At 42.4% G+C, this 19,994-nt stretch overlaps 2 protein-coding genes across 3 annotated transcripts in view; both read right to left on the reverse strand.

The window, feature by feature from the left end:
- The window catches only part of si:ch211-246m6.5 (von Willebrand factor D and EGF domain-containing protein), a 48,979-nt gene extending 46,727 nt beyond the window's left edge, over nucleotides 1-2,252 (reverse strand). For both annotated transcript variants that reach the window (XM_042297049.1, XM_024428227.2), the window contains exon 1: nucleotides 1,912-2,252. In XM_042297049.1, coding sequence (XP_042152983.1) covers nucleotides 1,912-2,011 — 100 coding nt within the window. In that variant the 5' untranslated portion in view covers nucleotides 2,012-2,252. The remainder of the gene's footprint in view (nucleotides 1-1,911) is intronic.
- A 9,189-nt stretch (nucleotides 2,253-11,441) lies between these two features.
- Nucleotides 11,442-19,994, reverse strand: part of LOC112267733 (low-density lipoprotein receptor-related protein 1B) — a 101,837-nt gene continuing 93,284 nt past the window's right edge. The window contains exons 65-68 of the mRNA XM_042296647.1: nucleotides 19,359-19,449; nucleotides 13,227-13,377; nucleotides 12,846-12,941; nucleotides 11,442-12,127 (exon numbers count right to left, since the gene is read on the reverse strand). Of these exons, the coding sequence (XP_042152581.1) occupies nucleotides 11,984-12,127; nucleotides 12,846-12,941; nucleotides 13,227-13,377; nucleotides 19,359-19,449 (482 nt within the window). The 3' untranslated portion in view covers nucleotides 11,442-11,983. The remainder of the gene's footprint in view (nucleotides 12,128-12,845; nucleotides 12,942-13,226; nucleotides 13,378-19,358; nucleotides 19,450-19,994) is intronic.

The raw sequence follows: 19,994 nt of genomic DNA on the forward strand, positions 1-19,994 counted from the left end.
GCCACTTCTCTAATATAATTTCCCAGTGTGCCTTGCCTTTTTGAGTGAATTGTAGAGTTACCACCCATGACTGTATTTGTTAGTGACAGAGACATAGCTGCTGAATTCATTCATTTTCAGTCCTGTGGCCTTCACCAAGTGAGTTCCTAGGCAAATGTTATCATTATAATTAAACTCTATTCAGTATAAATCTCATATGGCCTTATTTTTTACCCTAATACAGTGGCCTGAAACTCATGGTTTATAGGCCACATCAGGCCTGCAAGTAGGGTTGCAAAATTCCAGTAACTTTCCCAAAAATCCCAGATTTTCAAAAAATCCTGGATTAAGGATTTCCAGGAATCTCCCAACCCAAAGTTCTGGAAAACCTCTGAAATTTACCAGAGTTTTGCAACCCTACCTGCAAGTCACATTATGCTGGCTTGCAAAGTGATGTGTAATTCCTATTGGAATCCAGACAGAGTTAAGATATCCAATAGTTAAAATATGTATTCACCCACAAACTGCATTCGTAATGACTGCCAGGGTTAGGAACAGTGTGAGGAGACTACCTAAGCCATTTAAACTGAAACAACCATTTCAGTAACGGGTGCAAAAAAAATCAAACTAAATAGCATGTGTAGCATACGGTTGTTTCATCAATCACTTAATGTCCATGCAAAAACACAGATATTAAATACAATTCACAAAAATCTACCTGCAGTAGCGCATGCTAGGGAAAAAAGTACATTTGTTGTCATAACTTAAAAAAATATCACTACCGCACAAACAATTTAAACAATAATGTTTTTAAAAATTTACTTTGGGTTCAATTTACTAGACGTTTTTGATTAAAAAATGCCTTGGGGCTTACAGTGTTGGGGAGAAAACGTCCAACTCCTAGTCTACAATTGTCTATGTTTAAAATGCCATTCATTACATGTACTGTATGTGCTGTCTGTTCTGTACTGTCCCACATAGGCTACATTTACAACTCTGTATTGACATTGTTTTAATGTTGTATTACTGGTAACATGGTCACAATCCTGTAAAGCTGCCCACGACAAAACTCCTTATGCATATCTACTTATCTACTTGTTGGCTGGTGGTGAGTGACAGGTATGCATGGTTTTAGAACTAGACACCAAGTGACACAGCCACACAACCTCTAATTGTGTCCTCCTCAGCAACTGGCCACAGTGCCAAGTTCTCCAGCAGCTTGCATTTCTAAAACACTTAGGCCTACAGTATTATGCATTATATACAACTTACATTATAGGCCTACTGTAAGGTGTTGAGAAAGAGACCTAAGCAACACAGTGCCAAGTTCTCCAGCTGGTTGTATTTCTAGATCACTTATAACAATAGAGAGTCCAGTGCATCATTATGTAAGGTAATACAGAGCTATACCATACTATACTATGATTGTTTAACAGTATTTAATTTATAAGTAGAACAACAAAAGGCTGGTTTAGGTACCAAGGGAGACATTTGTTCCACCTCCCCCAAAAGCAATCCAGACCGTAACTGTATGTAAGGCTATAATGATTTTCAGCCCTGCTATATTGTCTGCGGATGTGTCCAATAAACTGCTGCTTTCTTACCATATGGTCCATACCGCCATACCACACTGCCTTAAATCTGATGCAGCTGTCTGACAATGGAAAAGTTTGGGAAAATGTTCTGATCCTCTCAAGTCTTATCTGTGAATTTTTGTTATTAAAAAGTATCTGGAGGAGTGAAAGAACACTGACAATACACTTTGTTATATTCCCTGGATCATAAAAAATAATCAAACTGCAAAGCTCTCATCAGTCAACAATTGTGCGCTAAACTAAATTGTGATATCTTCCTTTTTTATTAAGGGCAATAGTCGAGGCATTCACGTCTTACTGTACTTTAAAAAAAAACGTTCTGATTTATTCAACTTACCTAACTGGGCAAGCGCTCTCAACTGCATCAAACAGAGAACCACAATGCGCAGATATCCCGGGACTGACGCCTGTGAGAGGCTGCAAACTACGCAATCCATAGTAGCGGTTCACAATTTCACCGAAGGAAAATATGCCACAAATTTTCACAGATGTTAGATCCCATTTGAGAATCTTCGAAAGTTTTCCAAATGTTCTTGAGTGACGAAATAGTTCTCGTTTAGTTGTTTCGGAGCATCGGTTCAGAACCGTGGCTCCTCAGATTGTATTAAAGGTTGAATCCGTGGGTAGTTTTAGAGCGTTCTTTTCTTTTCAACCAACTTTTCCAATCAAGACGCAACAAGTTGCTCAGTCTTACAAGGAGGAGGGAGGACAGCACATCCCGCCTTCAAGTCTCCATACTACCCCCTGGGGTGTAGGTGGACCCTCTTGAAGAATCCATACTGTAACAATAGTCTTTGGCAAATTCAACTCCTCCTTGACCAACAGGGACAAAAGCCTCACATATTTTTGTGGGATATCTACACTTTTTCGTGAATAGAAAAGTTATTACGGTTATACTATAATATACAAAATTATAATTTACCAATTTATGATGTTAGCTCAATAATCATTCAAATCATGTAAATTGAATCCAGCTTGTTGGTGTGATCTCAAAACTGATTTAGCCCACTGAGCTAAAGCCTAGACATTCGTTCTGGGAACTAACATAAGTCTTGGGAACTATTCCCACATGCTCCTTTTTCCATCTTTTTCCATCCTTTTTCCATCTGATTTAGAATGCTACAGCTATGTTGTTTATTCTCACCCTGACTGACCAGCCAATAACACTGTAATCCCCTAAATGTATGTGAGCAGAATAAGCCCTCTGCCGCCTGGAGAGAGAGATAGGGTCATCGCACTGTCGATGCTGTGCCACAGAATGTGGCTCTGTCCCAATTTAAAGTTATTGCTTTGTCCAGATGCCATCTATTAGACTTGGCTTGCCCTCATTCTAGCCTGCTCTGGAAGTAGAGCTGGGGCTCTGCTGAATGGCATGGCCCTGCTACGGTCCTGCAGTGTCTCTGTATTCTCCCAGCCTCCCCCAGACAGATGCCCTGGATTAATGGTTGGAGACAGTGTCCTGGGGTGGTCTAGGAGTCACTGCGCAGCCAACGAAGCACTCGTATGCCGGTGCCAGGATGGGTTCTGCTGTCCCACACGGTCTCTGTCCAGAAAAGCGTAGAACAAATACAGTATGGAGGGAAAGGGGTTGGAGACATACTGATGGGCAGGTGCCTCCCTCTTCTTCCATCTGCCTCAAATCCGATTCCACAGACAGACTACCATGAGTCTGAAGTTGTGTCCTGGCGGTCTCCCTTAGCCAGATGCTACATGCCCTGTCTTAAGGGTGACGAGCTGGAAGGCAGGTGCCAACTTCCCCTCCTGTCTGCCTCTGGATGACCCAGGCCTGGATGGAAACAGGACGAAAACATGGTTGGACTACCTGAATCAGAATGTATTTTTTTTTGTTGAAATTTGGTTTGTTGGCGCAGTTGTTTAAGGCGTTGTATTGCAGTGCTAGGGGCGTCACTACAGACCCGGTTCGATCCCAGGCTGTGTCACATCCGTCCGCGACCGGGAGACCCATGAGGCGGCGCACAGTTCTTGGCTGACCAGGATGTCCTTGTCCCATCGCGCTTGAGTGACTCCTTTTTTGGTCGCCAGCTGTACTGTGTTTCCTCCAACATATTGGTGTGGCATACCGGCGAAGCGAGCAGTGTGTCAAGAAGCAATGCGGCTTGGAGGGGGACGCATGGCTCTCGAGCTTCGCCTCTCCCGAGTCCATACGGGAGTTGCAAGATTGTAAAATGAAAATGAAAAATGATTGTTTGTTAAGAAATGCGACCCAGGAGCCACCCTCCTATCCGTCTCACCCAGGCCTGGATTCTACAGCTCTACAATGAGTCAGACTATATACCTAACAGCCTATCTACCATGGGTCGTCCCAAATGGCACCCTATTCCCTACATAGTGCACTACTTTTGACCAGGGCACATAGGGCTCTGGTCAAAAGTAGTGCACTATATAGGAAATAAGAGGCCATTTGAGACACAAGCCTTGAGTCAGACATTGTGTATGTGACGCTGATGTGAGCAGGTCATTGGGTCAAAGACGAGATGAAGGCTAATAGAAAGTTTACTGTCCTGGAGCAGGCTTTACTGGGATTGCTGCTAATCTTTACTACTCTTGCTGTATGTGAACTTCACAAGTCTGGTAATACTCACTGCTGCTGTTGTGGAATTGAGTCCGCCAGTGAGGATGGAATAAATGGATTACAAACTTATGTTTTTGAATAATGGGTTAATTGAAGCAGTGTTCAACATGGTCTGATACAGTGGTGGAAAAAGTACCCAATTGTCATACTTGAGAGTAAAAGTAAAGATACCTTTAATAGAAAATGACTCAGGTGAAAGTGAAAATCAACCAGTAAAATACTACTTGAGTAAAAGTCTAAAAGTACTTGGTCTTAAATATACTTAAGTATCAAAAGTAAATAGAATTGCAAAAATATAAGTATCAAAAGTAAACGTATAAATCATTTCACTTATTTTAAGCAAACCAGATGGCACAATTTTCTTGTTTTTTAAATTTACAGATAACCAGGGGCACACACCAACATTCATAATTTACAAACTAAGATTTGTGTTTAGGGAGTCCGCCAGATAAGAGCTAGTAGGGATGACCAGGGATGGTCTCTTGATAAGTGTGTGAATTGGACAATTTTCATGTCTGGCTAAGCAATCAAAATGTAACAAGTAATTTTGGGGTGTCAGAGAAAATGTATGGAGTAAAAAGTACATTATTTTCTTTCGGAATGTAGTGGAGTAAAAGTAAAAGTAGTCAAACATATTATGAGTAAAGTAAAGTACAGATACCCCCCAAAAACTACTTAAGTAGTACTTTAAAGTATTTTTCCTTAAGCACTTTACACCACTGGTCTTATAGTAGGTTATATGGACTTATAGTAAAAGTAAATACTGTTCTTTCAATGACAGACTAATCAGGTGAATTCAAATAAAATACAATAAAGTGTATTTGTCACATACATGTGTTTAGCAGATGTTATTGTGGGTATAGCAAAATGCTTGTGTTTCTAGCTCCATCAGTGCAGTAATATCTAACAAGTAATATCTAACAATTTCACAACACAACACACAATACATACAACTCTAAAGTAAAGGGATGGAATTAAGAATATATAAACATTTGGGTGAGCAGTGTCAGAGCATCATAGTCTAAAATATAGTAGAATATCATAGAATACAAATAAGTAATGCAAAATATGTAAACATTATTAAAAGTGACTAGTGTTCTATATTAAAGTGGCCAGTGATTTCAAGTCTATGTGTATGGGGCAGCAGCCTCTAATGTGCTAGTGATGGTGTTTACCAGTCTGATGGCCTTGAGATATAAGCTGTTTTTCAGTCTCTCGGTCCCAGCGTTGATGCACCTGTACTGACCTCGCCTTCTGAATGATAGTGGGGTGAACAGGCAGTGGCTCGGTTAGTTGTTGTCCTTGATGATCTTTTGACCTTCCTGTGACATCATGTGCTGTAGGTTGTCCTAGAGGGCAGGTAGTTGGGCAGACCGCACCACCCTCTGGAGAGACCTGCGGTTGCGGGAGGTGCAGTTGCCGTACCAGGTGGTGATACAGCCCGACAGGATGCTCTCAATTGTGCATCTGTAAAAGTTTGTGAGGGCTTTAGGTGCCAAGCCAAATTTCAACAGTCGCCTAAGGTTGAAGAGGTGCTGTCGCGCCTTCTTCACCACACTGTCTGTGTGGGTGCACCATTTCAGAATTTGAAGCTTTCCACCTTCTCCAGAGCCCTCACCTCCTCCCTGTACGCTGTCTTGTCATTGTTGGTAATCAGGCCTACTACTGTTGTGTTGTCTGCAAAGTTGATGATTGAGTTGGAGGCGTGTGTGGCCACGTAGTCATGGGTGACCCGGGAGTACAGGAGGGGGCTGAGCACGCATCCTTGTGGGTTGCCCTAGTGTTGAGGATCAGCGAAGTGGAGGTGTTGTTTCCTACCTTCACCACCTGGGGTTGGCCCATCAGGAAGTCCAGGACTCAGTTGAACAGGGCAGGGTACAGACCCAGGGCCTCGAGTTTAATGATGAGCTTGGAGGGATACTATGGTGTTGAATGCTGAGCTATAGTCAATGAACAGCATTCTTACATAGGTATTCCTCTTGTCCAGATGGGATAGGGCAGTGTGCAGTGCAATGGTGATTGCATCATCTGTGGATCTAATGGGGCAGTAAGCAAATTGAAGTGGGTCTAGTGTGTTAGGTAAGGTAGAGATGATATAATCCTTGACTAGTCTCTCAAAGCACATGATGACAGAAGTGAGTGCTACAGGGCGGTAGTCATTTAGTTCAGTTACCTTTGCTTCTTGGGTACAGGAACAATGATGTGGGGACAGCAGATTGGGATAGGGAGAAATTGAATATGTCCGTTAACACTCCAGCCAGCTGGTCAGTGCATGCTCTGAGGATGCGGCTAGGGATGCCGTCTGGGTCGGCAGCCTTGCGAGGGTTAACACGCTTAAATGTCTTACGTCGGCCACGGAGGAGAGACCACAGTCCTTGATAGTGGGCCGTGTCAGTGGCTCTGTGTTATCCTCAAAGTGGGCGAAGAAGGTGTTTAACTTGTCCGGAAGCAAGACATCGTTGCTTCCGGACAACGTCGTTGCTTCCGGACAACGTCGTTGCTTCCGGACAACGTCGTTGCATCCGGACAAAGTCGTTGCTTCCAGACAACGTCGTTGCATCCGGACAACGTCGTTGCTTCCAGACAACGTCGTTGCTTCCGGACAACGTCGTTGCTGCCATCTATCCACATGGCTGATTTTCCCTATGTAGTCCATGATTGCCTGTAGAGGCTGCCACATACGTCCCCGTGTCTGAGCTGTTGAATTGCGACTCCACTTTGTCTCTATACTGTGACTTTTGCCTGTTTGATTGCCTTATGGAGGGGATGATGACACTGTATTCGGCCATATTCTCAGTCACCTTGCCATTGTTAAATATGATGGTTTGTGCTTTCAGTTTTGCGTGAATGCTGCCATCTATCCACGGTATCTGGTTAGCGTAGGTTATAATAGTCACACTGGATACTACATCTCCTATACACTTCCTGATAAACTCACCGTATCAGTGTATTCGTCAATGTTATTCTTAGAGGCTACTCAGAACATATCGCAGTCTGTGTGATCAAAACAATCTTGAAGCGTGGTCCGATTCAGGGGAAAGCTATGATCCCTTATGGATATCACTTGTTAAATCCACTTCAAGTCAACATGGGCCAGCATCCCTGTAGAACGCTTTCGACATCTTGTAGAGTCCATGCCCTGCTCCTAATGTTTGGTAGACTCATTGTACAGCAGTTTTTCAGAAAAACGAAACTATATGAAACTACAATGTAGAAAAAAGTAATAATGAATTACAACCCTTGAATGAGTAGTGTCCAAACTTTTGACTGGTACGGTAAATTACAATATATATATATATATATATATATATATATATATATATATATATATATATATATATATATATATATATATATATATATATATATATATATATATATATATATATATATATATATTATTCAGTATACAGTTGAAGTCGGAAGTTTACATACACTTAGGTTGGAGTCATTAAAACTTGTTTTTCAACCACTACACAAATTTCTTGTTAACAAACTATAGTTTGGCAAGTCGGTTAGGACATCTACTTTGTACCTGTAGATGCATTTCAAGGCCTACCTTGAAGCTCAGTGCCTCTTTGCTTGACATCATGGGAAAATCAAAAGAAATCATCCAAGACCCCAGAAATAAAATTGTCGACTTCCACAAGTCTGGTTCATCCTTGGGAGCAATTTCCAAATGCCTGAAGATACCACATTCATCTGTACAAACAGTAGTTCCCTGTATAAAGTATAAACATCAACATCTCAAGACATCAGTCAGAAAGTTAAAGCTTGGTCGCAAATGGGTCTTCCAAATGGACAATGACACTTCCAAAGTTGTGGCAAAATGGCTTAAGGACAACAAAGTCAAGGTATTGGAGTGGCCATCACAAAGCCCTGATCTCAATCCTATAGAAAATGTGTGGGCAGAACTGAAAATGCATGTGCGAGCAAGGAGGCCTACAAACCTGATTCAGTTACACCAGCTCTGTCAGGGGGAATGGGCCAAAATTCACCCAACTTATTGTGGGAAGCTTGTGGAAGGCTACCCAAAACGTTTGAACCAAGTTAAACAATTTAAAGGCAATGCGACCAAATACTTATTGAGTGTATGTAAACTTCTGACCCACTGGGAATGTGATGAAAGAAATAAAAGCTGAAGTAAATCACTCTCTACTATTATTCTGACATTTCACATTCTTAAAATAAAGTGGTGATCCTAACTGAATTTTTACTAGGATTAAATGTCAGGAATTGTGAAAAACTGAGTTTAAATGTATTTGGCTATGGTGTACGTAAACTTCTGACTTCAACTGTATATTTTGCTTAGAACACTTCTGGGGCCAAATAATATCATCAGTAGGTTGCCGTCTGGGGAACCCTGCTATAGTTCCTAACCACGGATTCTACTGATGTCTAGCTAAAGTCCAATTAGACCCTTGTCTGTCGGATATCCATACATCTCTGAAGATATTGCTTTGGGTTTCCATGAGAAGAAACTTCATAAATTGTTCATCGCAAAGAAGGTGTCTGATTTCCAGCAGATTTCCTCCTGTAGCCTACTGTGTTGGTCTTCCTACCTTATGCCAAAGCTACCTCTCACTGGAATGAGCAACAGAACAAGTAGGTTGTGGCAGGTTTTTACCCAGTGCCCACCCTGTGCCTACTTCCTTTCAAAAAGTGTCAGCTCCTGTAGTGTTCAAAGAAATGAACGTACCCTCCTCATTAGTTCACTTGTGAGGTCCATTCTTGAGTGTTTGTTTAGACAGTTACCTTTCCTGTTACATAGCCTAAGTAGGGGAGACTTGGAAAGTTGTAACACTTTTGGGCTTTCTATGACTTGGTGCTCTCTAATGGTGTATCTTCACTAACTGTGACCTATACAATATTTACAAGCCTTGTCAATTTACACTCCAATTATTACATTATAATAGGGAACTAAAATATCATTGCAAAGAACAAGACTGTAACTGTATTTTACTCACCGTCTGCATGATCTCCCGTGGACAGATTCTGCGCAGCTGACCAAAAGATCTTACTTCTGGGTTAAGATTTTACAGTCTGCATACCAGCAGCCAATTAACACAGCAAGGGCGGATGTTTCCATAATACACTAGAGCGCATTCCTGGAGACGGTCTTCTGAAAGAGGACCGGGAAGCAGAGCAGCATAGCCACCCCATGTGATCTGAGGTGAATAGGATGTTCCACTGAGGCAGATATCGGAGATCTTTTTTTTTTCCATCCTTTTTTTTGTGTGTTTCTTGTATTCCTAAAGGTTATATTCAAGATCATCTTTAAAAGACTGCAACTTTAATTTTAGCTGGCCAGGTTCTGGGTTCCTGAGAATATATTCCAGAGGAGGTTCTGGCTCTGTCTTTTTTAATCCACATTTGTGATCAAAATGAAGTTATAGACTGGAGAGACGTATTCTCAAAACAAGTATTATCACGGCAAAATAGTGATTGTAGGCTTCCTGCTTGGCTGAGGAGAATAGTACTAAGTATAAGGTGTGTTGTGGATGATTTAGAAAAGAGATGTCTTTAGTCTAAATATAGGGCCCATGACAAAACCCAGGTGTTCCTAGCCTTTTAATTCAAACTTTTACGTCCATGTTTGTGTGATAATAGCTTATTTATTTCAGACTGACTAAAAGTAGGTAGGTAAGGTTTTTCATTAAAGAGATACTTTACAAGAAACGTTGAAATATAATTGACCATTTATTGGCAATCATTTTCCTGTCTTCGAACAATACCTCTGTCTCTCCCTCACCCTTCTCTCTATCTCTCATCAGAAGGCAAAATCAATATGTCCTTCAATGCTGATATCTTTTGAAGCCATACACTGTTGTGGCCAAGCATTAGTAATACCATGTTTCATCGCATTACTCAAATCCTTTTTTGTTGCACCTAAACATAGCCGCCAAAAGAAGGAGAAAATGCTGTTAACAAGCCTAATTGGGGATAGACCCGGTCAATGAGAAGTCCTGTATCATCATACTTAACTTCCCTCTCTGTGCCTTTGAAAACGTTGTTCCTCTCCACTGCGGCACTTAAAGTAGTAGCCTACTCACGGTAGTTAAAAGCTAACTTTGCAGGGGAGAAGGCATTATCTAGAAGCCAATTGATGTCCTCTCGCTCCCTGAGAACGACATAGGAGCTCCCGGGCCTAACGTTAGACCTTGAACAATACCAGATGTCACACAGCTTTTTACTGTGAGAAAACATGGGACTGAAGAATGGAATGTCGATAACAGCATTTTGCAACATACTGGATGCCAATTGTGCATGTGTTGTTGTTTTGAGTGATTTACAAAGTGGCATGGGTGGATTGAGAGATGAATCCATGTTGATGGATTTCTTGTTAGTTAGAAAGGAAGGGATGAGCCTATCCATCTATGAGTGACAGTTTTCAAGTAGTGTTGACTCCCGTGAGCGTCACCAACCAATGAAAAGACAATGAAGACATCACTCAAGAGTAGCATTCCATACAGCAATACAGGGCTCCCAGCAAATAAGCTACTTTCAATGTATATTATATAATAAGGTGTCGGCTAGCCATGAGTTTCTCTCACCTTTTCAATCTGGATACTCTGCGTGGCCCTTGGTTAGAGAGGGTGGGGAAAATCACAGGGAGGCTGCCAACACAACCAACCCTCTGCAGTGTGTGCGGGCTGGTGTGCTTTCAGATAAGGAGCAGCTAGTGGAATTAAACCCTGCCTAGTAGAAGACAGAGGAGCTGTGAGACTCATTCCCCGAAGGAAAACACAATCCATGTGCATGTAGAGCCTGAAAATCATTCTGAGCACAAGGATACAGTACATTGAATAGTGGTGCCCCACACAATCTCATGAGTGATCATATCGTTTAAGTCATTTACTTTTCTCCGTTGCTTTTGAAGATATCTGGTCATGGAAACATATCCCAAAACGTGATAATGTACAACCGATCCCTGGTTTTGGTGCTGTGGCTTAACTGAGAAAGATAGGACATTTGCAAGAATGCAGTGACGCAAAACAACTTAGGGGACATATAGTGCCCCCTACTGACCCAACAATTACCACCCCCAAAGACAATCAGCAGGTAAAGGAACAGTCCTGGGCTCAGATGCTACTGTTCTAATAATGAACTTAGCCTGAAGACGCTTTCGGGAAACTGGGCCCAGACATGTTTACTCAGTTGCAATGTTTTTAAGTCTGAGCAAAAGGTTTGCAATCAAATTGGGGAGCCAGAGGCATACAACAATAAATTTTTATATAAAAACAGCAACACAATATATGTATATAGATGAGCAGTAGTGTACTTGAAAGGTCAAGAAACCCCCCATTTATTACATAGCGATGCACTGTACAGTTTTGTATAAAAGTACGACGCCTAATATCTTGTCAGAAAATACAAGCCAAACTGGACATATATAAATCATATATAAAATTATAAAACGTCTGTTACATCTTTTCATCGCCATTTGAGAAGGTAAATACTGTATACATGAATGTAGGCTGTGACACCATAGTCACTTTCTTTTTGTTGTCCTATCCTTGCGACACATTGATTAGCAATTGATTAGTGATCAGCTGGTAACAGTTGCGAGCTCAAAGCATCATAGCAGGTACTACTTTCTTTGAAGGAAAGCATTGAAGGGAAGGTCATTTTCAGGTGCTGTTTTTCAGTGCAATGCAAAAGATACACATCGCAGTGTTGCCTGATGATGCCTCGGACATAACATGAAAACAGAACATTCTAGTGTGATATGGACATATAAAAAAATCCTTCTTTTCATTTTGTACATTTTATACAGCTCATATAAAACATTATCCCAATAGCGTACTGTAAAAGGCTATGCAACTGTCTCTCGTATAGTTGCCTCCAGTTTCTTTGGGATTGGCTCTCTCCTCTCTTCAATATTGATGACGGGCTTCCGACAGTTCTGTCCCTGATCAAGGTATAACTTAGAGTATATTGGGTTGGAGTAGTTCATGGCCTGGAGGGGAAAAAGCACAAAAACCCAAGGAGAGTATTACTTTTACACTAAACATGGCCCGGATGAGCTAATAACCATTTCATAGGCCAGCATGATTTCAATTAGATTCATTATTTATTAAAGTATCTCGTATCTTTCAGATGCCCAGCCTATTTGTGTATAAACAACAATTGACAGTGTTAATGTGAATAAAGTATTTTGCAATAAGTCCAGAGCCTATTGTTGCTTAACAAGGCAAGACAAGGACACTGTCGCTGACATCCCACCAGGTGACTGTAGACAAGCTCTAGCCATGTGGAACACCAGCAGATGGTTTCTTTCAATTATACTTCAACTGGGTGGTTCGAGCCCTGAATGCTGATTGCCTGACAGCAGTGGTATACCAGACCATATACCATGGGTATGACAAAACATGTATTATTACTGCACTAATTCCGTTGGTAATCAGTTTATAACAGCAATAAGGCACCTCAGGGGTTTGTGGTATACGGTCTACATACAGTACCACACCCCATCGGGCCATATTGCTTAATTATAACACATATTACACACATTCTGGAGGAAGCCTTTACTGTAGCTTTCATGAATACAACATAAGATCCTGGATTGTCTCATAAACCCTACTAGGAACCAAATGGCCTTGGCTTTGTATCAATATACAGTAGGCTTTTATACAGCATCTCTCCCAGAGAGGACAGTAAATTCACAAGGAGTTTACCTGTCCAGGAAGGATCTCCTTAGGGAGATGATGTACTCTGTCAGGGTGAACTGACAGAGTGTGCAGGTGGCTAGACCTCACACCAACACACCAACCCTACAACACATAATGACCACATTAACATCACACACCAACACACCAACCCTACAACACATAATGACCACATTAACATCACACACCAACACAACCATTACAGTTTAACCTTCCAGAATAGAATACAATAAATCTTTGCCTATTGGCTACATGCCAATATCCACACTGGCACAACACTGAATCAATGTATTGGGCATGCATTCTATGTAGCACGCTAGTGTGGGTATTGCGTAGCCCTTGTTAGTAACTCAGGGAAAAGAGAGGATACAGGAGTAAGCATTTCCAGACCTTGTGTGGGTCCAGGGTGAAGCTTGGCTGAAGGTGATTCCCAGCATCAGAGTGATTGTCGTGGTCCACCTCATACATGTTGTACGAGGGGTTACCGATCTCTACATTTAGCCCACCATTCACCATGGGCTGCCGCTGGACTATTTTCCCCCTGTAAATCATAACATTGATGGCGGTTAGGAGAGCATTATAAACCTTCATGACTGCTTACTACGTTTAGCCCACCATTCACCATGGGCTGCCGCTGGACTATTTTCCCCCTGTAAATCATAACATTGATGGCGGTTAGGAGAGCATTATAAACCTTCATGACTGCTTACTACGTTTAGCCCACCATTCACCATGGGCTGCCGCTGGACTATTTTCCCCCTGTAAATCATAACATTGATGGAGGTTAGGAGAGCATTATAAACCGTCATGACTGCTTACTACGATGCGCATGACCATTAATCACACAACAGAACATGTACAGTGCCTTCGGAAAGTATTCGGACCTCTTGACTTTTTTCTGCATTTTGTTACGTTAGTCTTATTCCACAATGGATTCAATAAATAAAAATCCTCAGAAATCTACACACAATAACCCACAATGACAAAGTGAAAACAAGTTGGTACAAGTATTCAGACCCTTTGCTATGTGACACAAAACTGAGGGCAGGTGCATCCTGTTTCCATTGATCATCCTTGAGATGTTTCTACAACTTGATTGGAGTCCACCTATGGTAATATTCAACTGATTGGACATGATTTGGAAAGGCACACAACCGTCTATATAAGGTCCCACAGTTGACAGTGCATGTCAGAGCAATAACCAAGCCATGAGGTCGTAGAAATTGTGCGTAGATCTCCGAGACAGGATTGTGTCGAGGCACAGATCTGGGGAAGGGTAACAAAACATTTCTGCAGCATTGAAGGTCTCCAAGAACACAGTGGCCTCCATCATTCTTAAATGGAAGAACCACCAAGACTCTTCCTAGAGCTGGCCACCCGGCCAAACTGAGCAATCGGGGGAGAAGGGCCTTGGTCAGGGAGGTGACCAAGAACCCGATGGTCACTCTGACAGAGCTCCAGAGTACCTCTGTGGAGATGGGAGAACCTTCCAGAAGGTCAACCATCTCTGCAGCAATCCACCAATCAGGCCTTTATGGTAGAGTGGCCAGACGGGAGCCAATCCTCAGTAAAAGGCACATGACAGCCCACTTGGAGTTTGTCAAAAGGCACCTAAAGACTCTCAGACCATGAGAAACAAGATTCTCTGGTCTGATGAAACAAAGATTGAACTCTTTGGCCTGAATGCCACGTGTGGAGGAAACCTGGCACCCTCCCTACAATGAAACGTGGTGGTGGCAGCATCATGCTGTGGGGATGTTTTTCAGCAGCAGGGACTGGGAGACTAGTCAGGATCGAGGCAAAGATGAACGTAGCAAAGTACAGAGAGATCCTTGATGATAACCTGCTCCAGAGCGCTCAGGACCTCAGACAGAGGTGAAGGTTCACCTTCCAACAGGACAACGACCCTAAGCACACAGCCAAGACATCACAGGAGAGGCTTCGGGACAAGTCTCTGAATGTCCCTGTGTAGCCCAGCCAGAGTCCGGACTATAACCTGATTGAACAACTCTGGAGAGACCTGAAAATAGATGTGCAGCAACACTCCCAAAGTGTTCCAAGCTTGTAGCGTCATACCAAAGAAGACTTGAGGCTTTAATCGCTGCCAAAGGTGCTTCAACAATGTTCTGAGTAAAGGGTCTGAATACTTAAATAAATGTGATATTTCAGTTTTACATTATTTTTAATTGAATTAGCAAACACTTCTAAAAACCTGTTTTTGCTTCATCAAAATCAAATCAAATTTATTTATATAGCCCTTCGTACATCAGCTGATATCTCAAAGTGCTGTACAGAAACCCAGCCTAAAACCCCAAACAGCAAGCAATGCAGGTGTAGAAGCACGGTGGCTAGGAAAAACTCCCTAGAAAGGCCAAAACCTAGGAAGAAACCTAGAGAGGAACCAGGCTATGTGGGGTGGCCAGTCCTCTTCTGGCTGTGCCGGGTGGAGATTATAACAGAACATGGCCAAGATGTTCAAATGTTCATAAATGACCAGCATGGTCGAATAATAATAAGGCAGAACAGTTGAAACTGGAGCAGCAGCACAGTCAGGTGGAAGTTGAAACTGGAGCAGCAGCATGGCCAGGTGGACTGGGGACAGCAAGGAGTCATCATGTCAGGTAGTCCTGGGGCATGGTCCTAGGGCTCAGGTCAGTTGAAACTGGAACAGCAGCATGGCCAGGTGGACTGGGGACAGCAAGGAGTCATCATGTCAGGTAGTCCTGGAGCTCAGGTCCTAGGGCTCGGGTCCTCCGAGAGAGAGAAAGAAAGAGAGAAGGAGAGAATTAGAGAACGCACACTTAGATTCACACAGGACACCGAATAGGACAGGAGAAGTACTCCAGATATAACAAACTGACCCCAGCCCCCCGACACATAAACTACTGCAGCATAAATACTGGAGGCTGAGACAGGAGGGGTCAGGAGACACTGTGGCCCCATCCGAGGTCACCCCGGACAGGGCCAAACAGGAAGGATATAACCCCACCCACTTTGCCAAAGCACAGCCCCCACACCACTAGAGGGATATCTTCAACCACCAACTTACCATCCTGAGACAAGGCTGAGTATAGCCCACAAAGATCTCCGCCACGGCACAACCCAAGGGGGGCGCCAACCCAGACAGGATGACCACAACAGTGAATCAACCCACTCAGGTGACGCACCCCCTCCAGGGACGGCATGAGAGAGCCCCAGTAAGCCAGTGACCCAGCCCCTGTAATAGGGTTAGAGGCAGAGAATCCCAGTGGAAAGAGGGGAACCGGCCAGGCAGAGACAGCAAGGGCGGTTCGTTGCTCCAGAGCCTTTCCGTTCACCTTCCCACTCCTGGGCCAGACTACACTCAATCATATGACCCACTGAAGAGATGAGTCTTCAGTAAAGACTTAAAGGTTGAGACCGAGTTTGCGTCTCTGACATGGGTAGGCAGACCGTTCCATAAAAATGGAGCTCTATAGGAGAAAGCCCTGCCTCCAGCTGTTTGCTTAGAAATTCTAGGGACAATTAGGAGGCCTGCGTCTTGTGACCGTAGCGTACGTGTAGGTATGTACGGCAGGACCAAATCAGAGAGATAGGTAGGAGCAAGCCCATGTAATGCTTTGTAGGTTAGCAGTAAAACCTTGAAATCAGCCCTTGCTTTGACAGGAAGCCAGTGTAGAGAGGCTAGCACTGGAGTAATATGATCAATTTTTTTGGTTCTAGTCAGGATTCTAGCAGCCGTATTTAGCACTAACTGAAGTTTATTTAGTGCTTTATCCGGGTAGCCGGAAAATAGAGCATTGCAGTAGTCTAACCTAGAAGTGACAAAAGCATGGATTAATTTTTCTGCATCATTTTTGGACAGAAAGTTTCTGATTTTTGCAATGTTACGTAGATGGAAAAAAGATGTCCTTGAAATGGTCTTGATATGTTCTTCAAAAGAGAGATCAGGGTCCAGAGTAACGCCGAGGTCCTTCACAGTTTTATTTGAGACGACTGTACAACCATTAAGATTAATTGTCAGATTCAACAGAATATCTCTTTGTTTCTTGGGACCTAGAACAAGCATCTCTGTTTTGTCCGAGTTTAATAGTAGAAAGTTTGCAGCCATCCACTTCCTTATGTCTGAAACACATGCTTCTAGCGAGGGCAATTTTGGGGCTTCACCATGTTTCATTGAAATGTACAGCTGTGTGTCATCCGCATAGCAGTGAAAGTTTACATTATGTTTTCGAATAACATCCCCAAGAGGTAAAATATATAGTGAGAACAATAGTGGTCCTAAAACGGAACCTTGAGGAACACCGAAATTTACAGTTGATTTGTCAGAGGACAAACCATTCACAGAGACAAACTGATATCTTTCCGACAGATAAGATCTAAACCAGGCCAGAACTTGTCCGTGTAGACCAATTTGGGTTTCCAATCTCTCCAAAAGAATGTGGTGATCGATGGTATCAAAAGCGGCACTAAGGTCTAGGAGCACGAGGACAGATGCAGAGCCTCGGTCCGATGCCATTAAAATGTCATTTACCACCTTCACAAGTGCCGTCTCAGTGCTATGATGGGGTCTAAAACCAGACTGAAGCATTTCGTATACATTGTTTGTCTTCAGGAAGGCAGTGAGTTGCTGAGCAACAGCCTTCTCTAAAATTTTTGAGAGGAATGGAAGATTCGATATAGGCCGATAGTTTTTTATATTTTCTGGGTCAAGGTTTGGCTTTTTCAAGAGAGGCTTTATTACTGCCACTTTTAGTGAGTTTGGTACACATCCAGTGGATAGAGAGCCGTTTATTATGTTCAACATAGGAGGGCCAAGCACAGGAAGCAGCTCTTTCAGTAGTTTAGTTGGAATAGGGTCCAGTATGCAGCTTGAAGGTTTAGAGGCCATGATTATTTTCATCATTGTGTCAAGAGATATAGTACTAAAACACTTGAGCGTCTCTCTTGATCCTAGGTCCTGGCAGAGTTGTGCAGACTCAGGACAACTGAGGTTTGGAGGAATACGCAGGTTTAAAGAAGAGTCCGTAATTTGCTTTCTAATAATCATAATCTTTTCCTCAAAGAAGTTCATGAATTTATCACTGCTAAAGTGAAAGTCATCCTCTCTTGGGGAATGCTGCTTTTTAGTTAGCTTTGCGACAGTATCAAAAAGGAATTTCGGATTGTTCTTATTTTCCTCAATTAAGTTAGAAAAATAGGATGATCGAGCAGCAGTAAGGGCTCTTCGGTACTGCACGGTACTGTCTTTCCAAGCTAGTCGGAAGACTTCCAGTTTGGTGTGGCGCCATTTCCGTTCCAATTTTCTGGAAGCTTGCTTCAGAGCTCGGGTATTTTCTGTGTACCAGGGAGCTAGTTTCTTATGAGAATTTTTTTTAGTTTTTAGGGGTGCAACTGCATCTAGGGTATTGCGCAAGGTTAAATTGAGATCCTCAGTTAGGTGGTTAACTGATTTTTGTCCTCTGGCGTCCTTGGGTAGGCAGAGGGAGTCTGGAAGGGCATCAAGGAATCTTTGTGTTGTCTGTGAATTTATAGCACGACTTTTGATGTTCCTTGGTTGGGGTCTGAGCAGATTATTTGTTGCAATTGCAAACGTAATAAAATGGTGGTCCGATAGTCCAGGATTATGAGGAAAAACATTAAGATCCACCACATTTATTCCATGGGACAAAACTAGGTCCAGCGTATGACTGTGACAGTGAGTGGGTCCAGAGACATGTTGGACAAAACCCACTGAGTCGATGATGGCTCCGAAAGCCTTTTGGAGTGGGTCTGTGGACTTTTCCATGTGAATATTAAAGTCACCAAAGATTAGAATATTATCTGCTATGACTACAAGGTCCGATAGGAATTCAGGGAACTCAGTGAGAAACACTGTATATGGCCCAGGAGGCCTGTAAACAGTAGCTATAAAAAGTGATTGAGTAGGCTGCATAGATTTCATGACTAGAAGCTCAAAAGACGAAAACGTCATTTTTTTTTTTTTTGTAAATTGAAATTTGCTATCGTAAATGTTAGCAACCCCTCCGCCTTTGCGGGATGCAAGGGGATATGGTCACTAGTGTAGCCAGGAGGTGAGGCCTCATTTAAAACAGTAAATTCATCAGGCTTAAGCCATGTTTCAGTCAGGCCAATCACATCAAGATTATGATCAGTGATTAGTTCACTGACTATAATTGCCTTTGAAGTAAGGGATCTAACATTAAGTAGCCCTATTTTGAGATGTGAGGTATCATGATCTCTTTCAGTAATGACAGGAATGGAGGTGGTCTTTATCCTAGTGAGATTGCTAAGGCGAACACCGCCATGTTTAGTTTTGCCCAACCTAGGTCGAGGCACAGACACGGTCTCAGACACTTCATCATTTTTGGGTATTGTGTGTAAATTGATGAGGGGGAAAAAAACGACTTAATCAATTTAAGGCTGTAACCTAACAAAACGTAGAAAATGTCAAAGGGTCTGAATACTTTCCGAAGGCACTGTATGTAGTATGAAGTGACTGGGTATCTTTTGGAATCTGTCTACATAGAAGTAAAGACATACCTTTGCTTCCTCTTGCATATGAAAACACCAAAAGCCATGGTAGTGATGAGAATCACCAGCAGAACCAGTGGGACAATGATGGCCATACTTCCTGTAAACACACAGATCAAACTTTTAGAGTTAAACATGTGCAATACGTAACACACTTCCCTCCTCTCTAGTGTGGAACAATACAATATGTTAACATCCAAAAAGCTTCTACATATGGGGACTGCATTTCTATGGCTCTGCTAAAGTTAAAGTCAGTCTATGGAGGTAAAAGGCTCAGTCTGCACAGTTAAGCCTTGAGAGCAAGTCGACAGTGAAATTTCAGACTGCAGACCAAGATGAAATACCAATCTCTGGGAGGGTAGGGTGGTTCAAAGAGTCTGAAAAGGTCTCCAAATCCAATAGCACTTTTAGAAGTGAAAATAGACTGTATTTTTCTTGTAGGATTTTGTGTCTATGTTTGTGTGTGAGAATGTGTGTGTGTCTGTACAGATGCAGGATCTTAATTTGAGCCAGTTTGCTACAACAGGAAATTAATCCTGCAGCAACAGGAAATATGAATTATCACCTGGATTATAATTAATGGACATTTTTGTAGGGGTTTATACATTTTCCGTAGTGGACATCAAACTTTAGAAGCCTTTTTAA

Source organism: Oncorhynchus tshawytscha, linkage group LG14 (genome assembly GCF_018296145.1).
Source record: "Oncorhynchus tshawytscha isolate Ot180627B linkage group LG14, Otsh_v2.0, whole genome shotgun sequence".
NCBI lineage: Eukaryota > Metazoa > Chordata > Actinopteri > Salmoniformes > Salmonidae > Oncorhynchus > Oncorhynchus tshawytscha.